This window comes from Hyla sarda, chromosome 2, assembly GCF_029499605.1.
Source record: "Hyla sarda isolate aHylSar1 chromosome 2, aHylSar1.hap1, whole genome shotgun sequence".
NCBI classification, from domain to species: Eukaryota; Metazoa; Chordata; class Amphibia; order Anura; family Hylidae; genus Hyla; species Hyla sarda.
In genome coordinates this window covers 216,696,198-216,711,541 of record NC_079190.1, presented here as the reverse complement: position 1 = coordinate 216,711,541, position 15,344 = coordinate 216,696,198, and the positions used below count along the sequence as shown (strand labels likewise).

General features: G+C 38.5%; 1 protein-coding gene across 7 annotated transcripts in view; it reads left to right on the top strand.

The window, feature by feature from the left end:
* NF1 (neurofibromin 1) overlaps positions 1–14,069 on the top strand; it is a 241,565-nt gene extending 227,496 nt beyond the window's left edge. For 6 of the 7 annotated variants that reach the window (XM_056556350.1, XM_056556349.1, XM_056556352.1 and 3 more), the window contains 2 exons: positions 318–534; positions 10,312–14,069. In XM_056556350.1, the coding sequence (XP_056412325.1) occupies positions 318–534; positions 10,312–10,454 (360 nt within the window). In that variant the 3' untranslated portion in view covers positions 10,455–14,069. Of the gene's footprint in view, positions 1–317; positions 535–6,658; positions 6,762–10,311 lie in introns of all 7 variants that reach the window. The other variant, XR_008888649.1, reaches the window with a different exon arrangement.
* The last annotated feature ends 1,275 nt before the right edge of the window (positions 14,070–15,344 follow it).

Below are 15,344 nucleotides of genomic sequence, written 5' to 3'. Positions count from 1 at the left end.
TATATGTCTTTCTTAAAGGTGGTAAAACGTAGCCCTTTGTGATGTGGCAGGGCAGCATAAATGTTCTAAGAGTTTTCCTGTAAGCTCCTAAAAGCCTGGTCCTTAAGGAGGTTATGGTTCTTTAATATACTGGCCTGTACAGCTGCCAAGCTGTCTTGTGTATATTAGGCTGGCATTAGTGGTGTTGTCAGTATACTGATACCTCAATGCTGTAACTTATCTAAATCTGTAAATGTTAGGTTTGCTATCTTAGCCTCTGGATGGCTGTAAATTGAATGTAGTGAATAATTCCTATCCATCCATTTCTGTTTCATCAGCAAACACAGATCCCTGACTATGCGGAGCTCATAGTTAAGTTTCTTGATGCCTTGATTGACAAGTACTTGCCTGTTATTGATGAAGAAGCCAGTGAAGAGTCTCTGCTGACACCTACATCTCCGTACCCTCCTGCTGTGCAGAGCCAACTGAGTATTACTGCTAACCTTAACCTATCCAACTCCATGACCTCCCTTGCCACTTCCCAGCATTCCCCAGGTTTGTATCACCAAATCAAAAAGCATATTTTATGTGTTATACTAGCGGAGTACCCGGCGGTGTCCGTTTTTTCCTTCGTAATCCTTGTTGGGGAGGAAAATAAACAAAGGAGGAAGCTTTTGACTTCATATCCTGTCCTCATATATTGTTGTCATATCCCAACCCCATATCCCGACCTCCTATCCCGACCCGTAATAAGTGTACCAGGTATTGAAATATCTTCAGCTGTACGGAAGTTATGTGGGAATGATTTGCATGGGACTTTAAACAAAAAACCCGACCATCACAAATGGGGGTAGTTAAGGGTTAAATTAACTATCCTATATTTTAAGTGGACATATAAGTAACATGTGACCAAGTATTATCGAAATATCTCCAGCCGTTTGGAAGTTATGCAGTAACATATATTTCCCATAGACTTGTATGGGACTTTAAACATAAACCCCGCCCCTGGCAAATGAGGGTGAGTAAGGATTAAATCACCTATCCTATGTTTGTTGTTGACATATAAGTAACGTGTGCCAAGTTACATGTTAATATCTTTAGCCATTTGGACGTGATTGTGGAACATACTTACACACCTTGAGTTTTTATATATATACTAGCTGAGTACCCGGCGTTGCCCGGTTTTTCTTTCCACATCCTTGTTGGGGAGGAAAATAAACAGAGGAGGAAGCTTTTGACTTCATAGCCCGTCCTCAAATATTGTTGTCATATCCCAACCCCATATCCTGTCCTCATATCCAGTCCTCCTATCCTGTCCTCCTGTCTCGACCTCCTGTCCCGTCCTCCTATCTCCACCTCCTGTCTCCACCTCCTATCCTGACCTCCTATCTCCACCTCCTATCTCCACCTCCTATCCCGTCCTCGACCTCCTAACTCTACCTCCTATCCCGACCCATAATATGTGCACCAGGTATTGAAATATCTCCAGCCGTACAGAAGTTATGTGGGAACATACATTTCCCATTGATTTTCATGGGACTTTAAACAAAAAACCCAATCCTCACAAATGCAGGTGGTGAAGGGTTACATTAACTATCCTATATTTTAAGTGGACATATAAGTAACATGTAACCAAGTATTATTGAAATATCTCCAGCTGTTTGGAAGTTATGCAGTAACATATATTTCCCATTGACTTGTATGGGACTTTAAACATAAGCCCCGCCCCTGGCAAATGGGGGTGAGTAAGGGTTAAATCACCTATACTATGTTTGTTGCTGACATATAAGTAACATGTGTGCCAAGTTTCATGTTAATATCTTTAGCCGTTTGGATGTTTTTGTGGAACATACACACATACATACACACACACATTGAGTTTTATATATATATAGATTAGTATTATAGATTTATATTAGTATTCATTTAAAAAAATGTGGAATTATCATCTTTGCTTTGAAAACAATAAACTGCCAGCTTAGTCAAATATTAATTCATTACCTTTATTGACCACGTGTACCTACAGGCTATTTTTCATACCATTTTTATGTAGAATTCTGCCAACATTAACAATAGTATTTTTTCTCTTTAGAAGCCCAAATCAAGAAAAATAGGTGAATGTTTTTATATTTGAAGGGAAGTGTTCTGTTTTACTAAGAAACAAATAGTAGGAGGATAAAGTTGAATGTGTTGGTTTACTATTTAACACCATTTTTTATATTAAATAGCATTATATACACATTGGCCAACATTTATCATTGTCTTTAGACTGTTGTTTGTGTCTAGAAAAGGCGCAAAAAAGGCACAAGCAGGGCTTATTTGTGCTTTATTTTTTTATTGCGCCTTTTGGTTTACACATTTCTGCTGACTTTGAGTTGCCATCCACTGATTTTGGCAATACACATGATGTGGAAGGGGTTTATAAACTGCGCCTTTTTGTGAAAAGGCAAAAAAAAGGCGCAAAGCCACTGAAAAGTCTCCAAAACTACACCAGCCCAGACTTAGCTTATCTTTTTGGTGTATGTGAAGAGAGAAATTTCAGAAAATGTGACCTGCACAAAATGTATCAAATGCTCTGTGACATATAATAAATTTGGTGCTCCTAGACATTACAGCACACACAAAAAAGGTGTAAAAAAAATGCTTCACTTACACCTACAATGATAAATGCTTCACTTACACCTACAATGATAAATGCTTCACTTACACCTACAATGATAAATGCTTCACTTACACCTACAATGATAAATGCTGGCCATTGTGTCTCTTGTACTGATCCTGGGTTAACTCTTTTCTGTGTCTCGGGGCAGCATTAACAATTCTGCAGGCTTTCAAACTGAACTCTCCCAGCATTCTTGTTTTTAAGGGAATAAAAAAAAAAATGACCGCTATTAACGCTACATTTTATGTTAAAAGTATTTTTTCACCAAATTTTCTTTTTACTATCCAAATAATAAAATAATCCTGAAATATTTCAGTCTGGCTGCTAAGCATAATATTAAGCTTAGACTCCCTGTTCTGCACAGATCATTTTCCACTGGTTTTCTTCTTATCACAAGCAGGATTACAGTTAAAGGTGATACCAATATATAGATCAGATAGGATCTTAGCAATAAATCCTACTCAGTCGTCTCCTCCATGAAAAATTACTTCTGCACAGGTCACAGAGCATGCCAAGTAGGAAATCCCGTTCTAGTGAATAGGGTCTGCGCCATCTACTTTTTGTGTTCCTGGGGCACGTTGTAAAGCAGATCTCTGTAAAGTATATATTATATTTTTGCTCAGGTAAGATGACTGCTCTATAATCTACAAAAAAATTTATTAAAAAAAAGGAGTCAGAAAATAAAAACAAATAAGAAAAGTTTTCAGTATCCTGCTCTAAAAAATGTTTACACATAGCTTATTCTGGAGATGTACATTCTCTGTCTGTTAACTGTATCAGTATGTTAGCTAAAATGTATATGAAAGATAATATATGAAACTGTAAAATGATTATTGAACAAATATCATTGTGGCAGATGTTTTCATTTTCAGATTTGTCATCTCTCCTCTTTTTATGTGTTGTATAACCACCTTGATTTTATTCTTCAATACACCATTTGTTAAACATACAGGTTGTACATGTTATTGTTGAGTCTCATCCATTTGTCTTTCTTTTCTTTTCTTTACACCATGATTCATGTTCTTTTTTATGTTTTACTTCATTTCTCTATCATTCTGTCTGTGAAGCTTCTCTGCCTTGCTCTAAATCTGCAGTTTTCATGCCGCCACTACCTCATCAAGGTACTTCCTTTCCACCTATATGCACGAGTTCATGGTCATGTGCAACAGCTTTGAGCGCTTGGCATGAGCATTTGTGTACTAACTTTATAACTCCTGGGAGCAGTACATATTGATGGCTTTTGTGTGAGAGGTGAAGGTTACAGTACTTATGTCAGATACGATGGTTCTGAAACACCATTTCTTTTGGTTTATTAATGCTATATTATTATTATTATTATTGCCCTGATAGTCTTTCAGTTTAACTTCATCCTCTAAACAAGGATCTTGCTGCGCTGTTTCATTGTGAATGATGTATTGTTTTTTATGGAATTTTCTACTCCCAGAAAATGGTCACAATTTCCATCTTCATACTGCATTTCCGAGAGGTGCAAACAGGTCATTTAATTTCTCCAAAGTTAGAACATTTGGGTTGCGTGTTAAATATGGGCACTATGTTGTCTCTTGAGCATTTAACCCCTTAAGGACCAGACCAATTTTATTTTAGCATTTTCGGTTTTTCCTCCTCGCCTTCTAAAAATCATAACTTTCTTATATTTCCATCCACAGACCCATATGAGGGCTTGCCTTTTGCGTCACCAATTGTACTTTGTAATTACATCACTTATTTTACCATAAAATGTACGGCGCAACCAAACAAATATTATTTATGGGGGAAAATTGAAAAGAAAATTGCAATTTAGCAAATTTTGGAAGGTTTTGTTTTCACGCTGTACACTTTCCGGTAAAAATGACATATTTTCTTTATTCTGTGGGTCAATACGATTAAAATGATTTCCATGATTATATTCTTTTCTATAATTGTACCGCTTAAAAAAAATCTCAAACCATTTTAACAAAATTTGTATGTTTGAAATTGCCCTATTTTGACCACCTATAACTTTCAAATTCTTCCATATATGGGGCGATATGAGGGCTCATTTTTTGCGCCTTGATTTGTAGTTTTTATCAGTACCACTTTTGCTTAGGTTTTACTTTTTATAAATGTTTTATTTTTTGGGGAATAAAATGTGACAAAAAAGCAGCAATTTTGGACTTATTTTTTTTACGTTTACGCCGTTCACCGTACGGAATAATTAACAATATATTTTAATAGTTTAGACTTTTACGCACGCGGCGATACCAAATATGTGTGTTAATAATTTTTTTATGCTTTTTGGGGGGTAAAATGGGAAAAACGGACGTTTTACTTTATTGGGGAGGGGATTTTTCACATTTTTCTTAATTTTTCATTTAACATTTTTTTACATTTTTTTTTTTTTTTTACACTTTTTATGTCCCCATAGGGGACTATTCATAGCAATCAGTTGATTGCTAATACTGTTCAGTGCTATTCATAGGACACAGCACTGCTCAGTATTATCGGTCATCTTCTGCTCTGGTCTGCTCGATCTCAGACCAGAGCAGAAGACCCCGGGAGACGACCAGAGCCAGGTGAGGGGACCTCCGGCAGCCATGATGGATGATTGGATCCCCGCACTGCTGCAGATGCTGTGATCTGTATTGATCACGGCATCTGAGGGGTTAATGGTGGACATCTGCGCGATCGCGGATGTCCGCCATTACCGGCAGGTCCCTGGCTGCTGATAGCAGCCGGGACCTGCCTGGCATGACGCGAGCACCACTCCGGTGCTCGCGATCATGGTGGCGCATAAATTTACGTCATGGTGCGCTTAGTACCATGTCACCATGACGTACATTTACGTCCATTGTCGTTAAGGGGTTAAAGCAGTTTTGCTACTTTTAACAATTGCTTGCTAGATGTACTGTTAGAAATTATGTGCTCTTATACAACCGTGTATTATTTCTCCAGTGCATTTAATAGCGCATATTAAAACCATTAGTACATCCACATTGAAACATGTATAGAGTGATGCGGTTTGGCCAGACAGCGTAAGTCATAGTTTAACTTGGCAAATAGTTTTGCTTAAAGGGAACCTGCCATCAGATTCTACCCTATGTAACCATTGGCAACAAGTTATATAGGGTAAAAACAGCTTGCTTACCATATCTGGAAGTCTTTTCCAGTGGTTTCAGATTTGTCTTGTGCTGTGTGTTAATAAGGAGCAAGTAGTCCCTGGGCGTTCCTCTTCCTTGAGGTAGTCACTGTGCTCCGGGCTGTATTCACTCCTATTCTGGTGTGATTGACAGCCCGGGCACCGATGTCACCGCTCTGCCCCTAAATCTTGCACGAGCCCACAAGCATCGCTATTGCTTTAAATGAAGCTGCTTTTGCGCAAGACTTTAGGTAGCAGAGCGATGACATCATTGGTGCCCAGGCTGTCAATCACACAGAAGTAGGAGTGAATACAGCCCAGAGTCACAGTGAGCACTTTAGAAAGAACGACAGCCCCCCATCTCCAGATATAAGCAAGCTTATTCTAGATAACATGTTACCCACCGTGGGTAAAATCTGATGATGGTTTCCCTTTAAACCTGATAAGGTTTTTTATATACAGATCCTGTGCAGACCTATGTGTCTTTATTATTACAGGCTACAAACCTTTGTTTTTCCTCTTTGTGCCACTTCTTGGTGACCTATTTTAAAACCTAGTTCCCTGTCACAAGATCTGATATTCTCTGCTAATACTGCATCAGGCCTCATACACGAGTGTTTAATTCCAGATAAATTTTGAATTATGGTTGGTTGGTTTTATTTGCCTCTGTATTGTCCGTATTGATTTTTGTGTGCTGACTGCATTATCCGCAGTTGATACCTGTAGGAAATATGCATTATCAATACGATTAACAGCTACTCCATATTTATTAAATTCTAAATAAATATAGAACTCAATTGGGCCTAATGTTTAAAAAAATTAAATAAATTACTATTCTGTTTTACATACATGTACTGTTCTTGTGATATTTCATCTTGTGATTTTTTTTTTTTATTCCTAAGATTCTTGAACATTGTTTGTTGTTCATACCACTATGCAAAACAGCACATCCTGCTTTGTACAGACTGTGAACCAGCAGGGAGCTGCAGGCTGAGCATGAAACGGGTACCTATCAGAATTAGGTCAAAAAGTCTTCACCCTCTATACTGCAGGTTGTTCCAAGTAGTCAAGTGGGTGGTACTACTCATTTAACAGCTATGTATGTGTAAATATAGAGAGCTTTATAACCTAGTTATAAATATGGCATATAGTGCCAGCTGAAATTAACTACATTGTCTACAGTAATACTGTCTCACTTCTTAGCTACAGTCATTTAGTGACTCCCAAGTTATTTAGGGAAGGCCTGCAGTATAAAATGTTGCGTTAGTACTGGATTGGATGTTGATAAGCAGTTTGATAAATTAGAGAACTTAATTTTCCTTTTACCTTTTTGGTAGATAAACAACCCCGAATATTTTTATCTTCATTAGTGAAAATTTGTGTTTAATAGACTGGAATAATTTTTTTTCACTTACATTTTACTTATTATAATGCAAAAAGCGATTTCTCCATAGGTCTGTATTAAAAAATGTATTTAGTTTCCCTTCTACATCCTCAACAGTTTGTTGTGTAATCTGTTTTCTCTCTCTAGTTTTACACAGCCTATATAAGTCTCCCATGCAGACTGCCTTTTTATCTGCTCTCTACTCTTTCTCCAGCCTGCATGAGCTGTCCTTCAAAGATTCTTATTGATCGCTTTTTATGGTATATGAAGTGACCAAAAATGCACAATTTTTTTATGTATACGCCATTGACCGTGTGGTTTAACTAACCTTATATTTTAATAGTTTGGACATTTACGCACGCGGCAATACCACATGTTTATTTTTTTTACATTTTATTTAAAAAATGGGAAATGGGGGGTGATTCAAACTTTTATTAGCGGAGGGGCTTAATCACATTTATTAATCTTTTTCCTCTTTTTTCTTTTTAAATCTATATAGGTGGCTATACTATGCAGTCTTTAGACTGCATACACTGATCAATGTTTCTCCATAGAACAGCATTGATCAGTGTTATCAGTGCTCAGCTGCTTCAGCCTGCAGAGCCTGGCTGGAGACATCAGAGCATTGATCAGATGGCAAGGAGGCAGGTAAGGGCGCTCCCGCTGTCCTATCAGCTGATCGGGACATCGCTATTTCACCGCAGTAGTCCCGATCAGCTCCGCTGAGCTGCCGTGATCTTTTTTTTTTTTTACATTTCAGACAACGCAATCAACTTTGATTGCGGCGTCTAAAGGGTTAATCCCGGGCATCGGCCCGATTAGCGATGTCCTGCATTAACTCTGGGTCCTGGCTGCTGATAGCAGTCAGGACCCACTGGATATGAAGCACGCTCAGTTTGTGAGCGTGTTTCAAACAGTGGCAACGGGAGCAGGGTGTTCAGGTATGCCATCCTTAAATACCAGGACGCAAGGGCGTACCCATACCCCCTGCGTCCTTAAAGGGCGTACTCCGGTGGAAAACTTTTTTTGTTTTTTTAAATCAACTGGTGCTAAAAAGTTACAGATTTGTAAATTACTTCTATTAAAACTTCTTAATCCTTCCAGTACTTATTAGCTGCTGTATACTACAGAGGAAATTCTTTTCTTTTGGGATTTCTTTTCTGTCACGACCACAGTGCTCTCTGATAATATCTCTGTCCATTTTAGGAACTGTCGAGAGCAGCATATGTTTGCTATGGGGATTTTCTCCTGCTCTGGACAGTTCCTGACATGGACAGAAGTGTCAGAGAGCACTGTGGTCGTGAAAAGAAATCCAAAAAGAAAAGCATTTCCTCTCTAGTATACAGCCGCTTAGAAGTACTGGAAGGATTAAGATTTTTTAATAGAAGTAATTTATAAATCTGTTTAACTTTCTGGGATCAGTTGATAAAAAAAAAAAAAATTCCACCGGAGTACCCCTTTAACGGGTTAAAGGGAAACTGACAGCCAGTATACAGGGTTATAGTGCGGGTTAACCAATTTAAACTGAAGTATAACTTACCCAAATCGGCAGCGCTGTTCCGTTGATATGAGGTGTATTAGCCTCCGTTGATACGAGGTGTATTAGCCTCGGTTGATACCAGGTGTATTAGCCTCGGTTGATACCAGGTGTATTAGCCTCGGTTGATACCAGGTGTATTAGCCTCGGTTGATACCAGGTGTATTAGCCTCGGTTGATACCAGGTGTATTAGCCTCGGTTGATACCAGGTGTATTAGCCTCGGTTGATACCAGGTGTATTAGCCTCGGTTGATACCAGGTGTATTAGCCTCCGTTGATACCAGGTGTATTAGCCTCCGTTGATACCAGGTGTATTAGCCTCCGTTGATACCAGGTGTATTGGCCTCCGTTGATACCAGGTGTATTGGCCTCCGTTGATACCAGGTGTATTGGCCTCCGTTGATACCAGGTGTATTGGCCTCCGTTGATACCAGGTGTATTGGCCTCCGTTGATACCAGGTGTATTGGCCTCCGTTGATACCAGGTGTATTGGCCTCCGTTGATACCAGGTGTATTGGCCTCCGTTGATACCAGGTGTATTGGCCTCCGTTGATACCAGGTGTATTGGCCTCCGTTGATACCAGGTGTATTGGCCTCCGTTGATACCAGGGGTATTGGCCTCCGTTGATACCAGGTGTATTAGCCTCTGTTGCTAACATGCAAATGTGATCCTTTGCGCAATGAAGGTGGGTTCCAGCATACCCAGCTTTTCTGTCTCCTTCCCTTTTGCTCCAATATGCCTGCCCACTTTGCTCTCACATGGCCGAAAGGGGGTCTCGTGACTATTCACAAGATAGATAAGAAGCAAGGTTTCTTGTGCTTTTGCTCATTGTCACATGTTGGTCGCCAATACAGGAAAGTTGCCACTGTTGATCAGTTCATGCAGCTACATCATTATACCTTAGTCCCGCTGTACTGGGTTTCTGTACCACTACCAAAGGCTGCAACATTTGTTTTTTCTGTGACATTTATATCTAATCAAAAGTTTATGCTATAAATGTCTGATAGGAGCTACAGGAGAGTAATTCCAAACAATTGTGAGAAATTGGTTGCCTGCTTCTTTGGTCAGCACTCTATGGGGACACCCATGGACAAAATCTTTGCACTATTAAATGTAGTGCAGATATCGGCAGTCGACGTGCATGTACCATGCTTGGAATGCTTCAACATTTCTAATGGAACCATTGTAGAAACCTGAACGGATGTGCTTGTTATATAACCTAAGTGCATGATTTGTGGGGTCATTTCTTTTAAAGAATTTTGTGTTTGTTTCTTTCTTATTTGCCCACTACAGCCATTATTATGTAAAATAGTTTAATTTTCTAAAATAGTTTGCGGTCACCTTCTATACGGCAAATTGTTATAAAAGGTTAGCGGTGTAGAATACAGATTTTCCTTTTCTCTGTTTGGTTCTTTGAGAAGTCATATAATAAACTGTAAGTTTATGTTTTTCTGAAGTTTTTTATAACTCTTTAGTGCACAGTAATTTTAATATTTCAAGAAAACTTCTCTTCTCAGATAAATATCAAATTTTTCACAGTTATGTACATTGACAAGCACAACGTGCAGTACACAATGGATTACTATAGACCGAGTATTAAATTTACCTTTCCTTTCCTGTTTTCTACTTCAGGAATTGACAAGGAGAACGTGGAACTGTCCCCCACCACCGGCCACTCAAACAGCGGTAGAACGCGCCATGGTTCCGCGAGCCAAGTGCAAAAGCAGAGAAGTGCTGGCAGCTTCAAACGTCACAGCATCAAAAAGATTGTGTGAAGTTTTTTTTTAATAGCCCTTTTTATTTATTTTACAGTTCCTTTTCTAAAACAGACTTACCTAAGCGGTCGGCCCTCCAGTGGCTCCGCGCACAATATGATGCTGCACTTAATTTTTTTAACGTTCCCATGCAGTCAGCCATGTCGCCAGAAGATCAACACATTGCTTGGACTTAACACCATTTGGTTTCCTCCGCCTTTTCTCCTTATTTTTTCTTTTCCCCCCGTTCTTTCCATTCTTAAAGGGAACCATGGTCACAAGGATATCAACAACTTGTGAATTTCAGAATGAAGGATTTTGTAATTTTGATAATGGTGGCCCAGCCTTTACTGCATTAACTGTTCAAACATTAGTGGCATTAGTCTTTTTGCCTTGTTTTTTTTTTATTACTGTTTGTGTTTGTTTCTGTTTTGCATTTAACAATGTTAAAGCTAATTCTTTCTAGTGGCTTTGGTGGGAAAAAAAAATCTTATTTAAACGCCTCCCCCTTTGAAATCACTTTTAGCTGTGGATTTTTTTTTACCAATTTGCTTAAAATGAAACTTCCCAGTTTTTTTTCTTTTTGTAAAGGTACTTTATAAGCAAATATGAGTCGCTGTTTAAAAGGGGCCACCATACCAATTAGATTTCTGGGTACTTGCAATAAATTTCTCAAATTAATTATATTTTTATTCCTATAAAAGTATATAGATATATATTCCAAACATTATTGTTTGCGCTGTTAAAGTATTGAAGCATTTCTTTCATCCTAAATGCACCAGTGATTTCTGTCCTTAAAATGCACTATTTCTAAAAGGCAGAATAATTTGAAATGTTATGTAAATATGTGTTTATATTCATTTGACAAAAAGAAAAACTGTGTAGTTTTCAAGGTGAAATTGTGGTAAGTAAATTGCTTCCATCTGTGTAGTATAAGGGCTTTAACTGCTATCTGCTTGACGATCGTTTCCTTAACCCTTCCAGAGAGGTGTTAAAAGAATTCTTGCACTTAGGGGCATAGTCTTTGTGAAAGATGTATGCCGTCATTATGATTGGGGCATAATTTGCAATGTCTAAAACGTGAACATTCACCCTTTGCTGTGGTGCACTGTTCTGTGCAATGTTAAAATAATAAAAATTAAAAATATATATATATAAATACTGAGACCTTGGTTAGGTCATAAAGAAACGGTACATTTAAACTGACAGAATCCTCCAAGCTGTGTCCGGGAGGAGCGGCATCATGATACTCTTGATGCACTTCAGCCGTTTTGAAGAAGCAGGCACATGCTGTATTATGTAGAAACCTGTAATCATATTAGATAAATGCTATTTAAAATCCTCGTATTTCATATTGGTATATAGAATGGCAAATCTGCTGCAAATATTTATAGTACTTATGCTGACTAGTAACATAAAAATATTGTTGTCCCATATGGCAGCCTATCCCCTCAAAGAGGCAAATTCGTATGTTCTTTCTAATCAGGATGGTGGCTAAATTATATTTTTTTTTTTTAACAATATGAATATTAACTAACGGAATGGGGTCATACTAGTTAGACCGGACACATGTTCTCTCACTGTGACATATTAATTCTGTCTTAGCGTGTAGTATTTACAGTGACTGACTAATCATTTGATACTGTCTTGCAAATAACATGCACCACTACAACAAAATAGAAGAAAACGCTATTTACCAGATTTCTCGGCACTGTATTGCTGTAAACACCAAGGTGAGGCGATTGCAGAACAGGGCTTTAGACATTTATCCAGTTGATTCTTAACTCAGAGGAAAATGATCCTTTTTGACAATTCTAAGCAAAAGGGAAAGACATCTAGGTGCTTGCTTTTAGGGCTCAAATATATGTATAAATGAAACACAAAATGAAGTGATGCTCCTCTACAACTTAGATCTTGGTCTGAGGACCAAGAATGGCTTTAAGATAAGATACAAGTATAATTCTATGTAATAAGACTATAGAGTGATTTAAGTGTATTTCCGTAAATCAAATTCCACAGCTAAACTAATATAACAATGGTACAAATACGTGTTGGGATTTCATAAGTATAGCACATAATCTGCATTTATTCACATATAAGGTGTAATTCACAGATGTAAATAAGCTCTTTTTTTGTTGGTTTTTTTTCCAATTTTTTTTTTTATGATTTTGTGTTTACAGTTCTGGAAAAAACAACTGTGAACAGGACCTATTATGCAAATAGTCTGCCAAAATCCCACTGTACTTAGGTTTGGGTGTTGTCTTGTGAGCTGGATGACCCAGGTGCACACATGACATTATGGATCTGAATGGCCCAACTTAGCCTGAAAGAACTGAATATGCACGTCAGAGATGATATAATACTGTATGTGTACTATTAAGTGGTCATGACTTTACTATTACTGCATGGAAAGCCAGTAACCTACCAGTACTAGCTTAAAGACATGCTGGATTTCCAGCAGGACAGATCATGTGCTTAAAGCATTCCATAGATGCAAAATACTTGTCAACTACACAGAAAGGGAGACACCTCTGTCTAAAAATCTTCATCTCTGATTCATGATTCCACCCACCATAAGGCAAGATTGTCAGGATGGTTAGCAAATGTTTTACGTCATTAGCCCCTCCCCATTATTCTACTTCTCTATTTCATCTATTTCTATCCCATTGGCATCCAGTTTGTGCATTGTGAACCTGAAGTAAGCATTTTGCACCAGTAGCAAACTATCAACAAATACATGGCTTTTATATTGCACTTCACATAACAGCAGCTGCAATAGCTGATCTGGGGGTGAATAGTAGGGTTGTCCAGATGGTGACCACCCTACAAAATTGAAACCTCTCTTTGAAAAATGGAGCCTCAACGCTCATGTATAATGGATAGTAAGTAGGATTTGGCTGGAGTTGTAAAGCAGACATCTTTAATAAGCCGACCACACGGTGTAGCATCTCTGATGTGTATATTTGGCTCCTCATATTTGTATTTGTAAGCCTAGATATCTCCCCTGCTCCCGATGCTGGGTGTGGGAAGCCTGTATGATATTAAGGTTGAGTTTTAGGAACTTTCCCTCCTCTTAAGCATGTGGTATCCAATGTTATGCAACCGACTTTTCCACAAAAAGTCACTTTTAAGTGTTAGCGACATTACTTTTTTTAATGCAGTACATTCATCTGTAAATATTTTTTGTGTAAAATTTGACAGAAAAGTATATTTACTACACTGTAAATACATGTGACAATATATTGTATTATTTTGCTTTTTTTGTAAAGCAGTTAGTTGCTGTACATGTATAACATACAAAATTTGATTATTCTAGTGTTAGTAATTGTTAACTTCTCTCCTTCCTGCTGTTGAGTATGTCATTTAAATGAAGAAAAAAAAGATGCTGTGTAATACAAACTCACTGTGTATGATATATTCTTTCCTTTCAGGCCATACAATTTCAAATGTTCCTTTACTCCCTATCCTGTTAATATTGTAAGCAAGTGTATGCCAGCAGGAATAAAACTGCCACCGCCAGCCAAACTGGCACCTAGATACAATTAGCAGATATGATTTATCATAACTGTTCTCTACCCAATGTTCCCTCATGTATGTACATCCCCTTTTTTTGAAGTAAAATGTAAATTCAACCTGCTTCCTTGTCATTGTGTCTTTATTACTTTTTGGCGCTGTTCACGCTGGTAGTATTTTTATTGATTTAAGTTACTAGATCACTGAAAAAGAAACCCATCGGAATAAAACACTGACACCAGACTGAAAGGTGCTTTACAAAGATGTTGTAAATTGTACTGTATAAGAATGAAAAAAAGACAGAGCTCTCATAGGGCAGTACGTTTGATCAGATGTAAATATTTAGAGTGAGCGGTATATGCAATAACCATTCACCTTGCCTGGTTGCATTAGGCATGCAGCAACCTGGATTGTCTTGTGTGGAAGTAACGGTGCAGCCGTCCAGAGATCTCGAGGAGGTGGCAGCCATCCAGAGATGTCGAGGAGGTGGCAGCCTCACTCGATAGTAGATAATCAGGATAGAAGGGGAAAAAGAACTCTGGATCCTCGGCGCCACCCGTTGCAATAAACTTCAGAACTCACTGGTACAATTAAAATATTCTTTAGATGTTGTAAAGGAAGAGTTCATCAAAGGGATTTTCTATGCTAAATTTACGATAGGTCATCATTTTGCCAAAGGCCATACTAATTGTAGTAGAACAGGCAGCTGATGTCGCTGTTCAATGTGTAGTGGCCGTTCAGGGTTACTACAGCTCAGCTCTCCTTCATTTTATTGGGAGCTGAGCTGCAGTTACGCAGCTTGGCCACTACACAATGTACAGAGCTGTCTGCTTCCTACTCTTTCCCTGTGGATGCCTGAAACCCACTGTCTGGAGGATAGTCTGACCAGCCTAGTTCGAATCAGTTGTGACAACAAGGGGCCTTTTAAAGGCATCTGTAGCTGCCATCATAGGAGTCCTATTACAGCTTTCTTAGAGGACATCAACCAGTTTGGTGCAATATAGGTGTACCGCAGTGAACTGTAAAAGATATCAAGTGAATGTTTAGTAAAGACACCTTGGAAAACTTAACATGTAATATTTTTTACCCCCTGTATCCACTGGCATCCTGTTTTACAGCTTAAGATTAAGTTCCTTCCATGTCTACGTGTGCTGGCTGGATGCTGGCAAAGTTGGCAAAATAAATGTTATTCTCCTGTACTGTATGTAAATGATAAGAAAGTAATCTGAGTGGTGCCGTGCCCGGGCTGTACTCACACCCCTTCGGCCTCTGATCACACCTACTGAGGAATGATTACGTGCAAGTGACAACCTGGGCACGGATACACAGTTTCCCTCTGCAATCCGGGGTGCGGAGACCAGTTCCAAATGCCACACTGCCCAGGGGACTACTTATTCT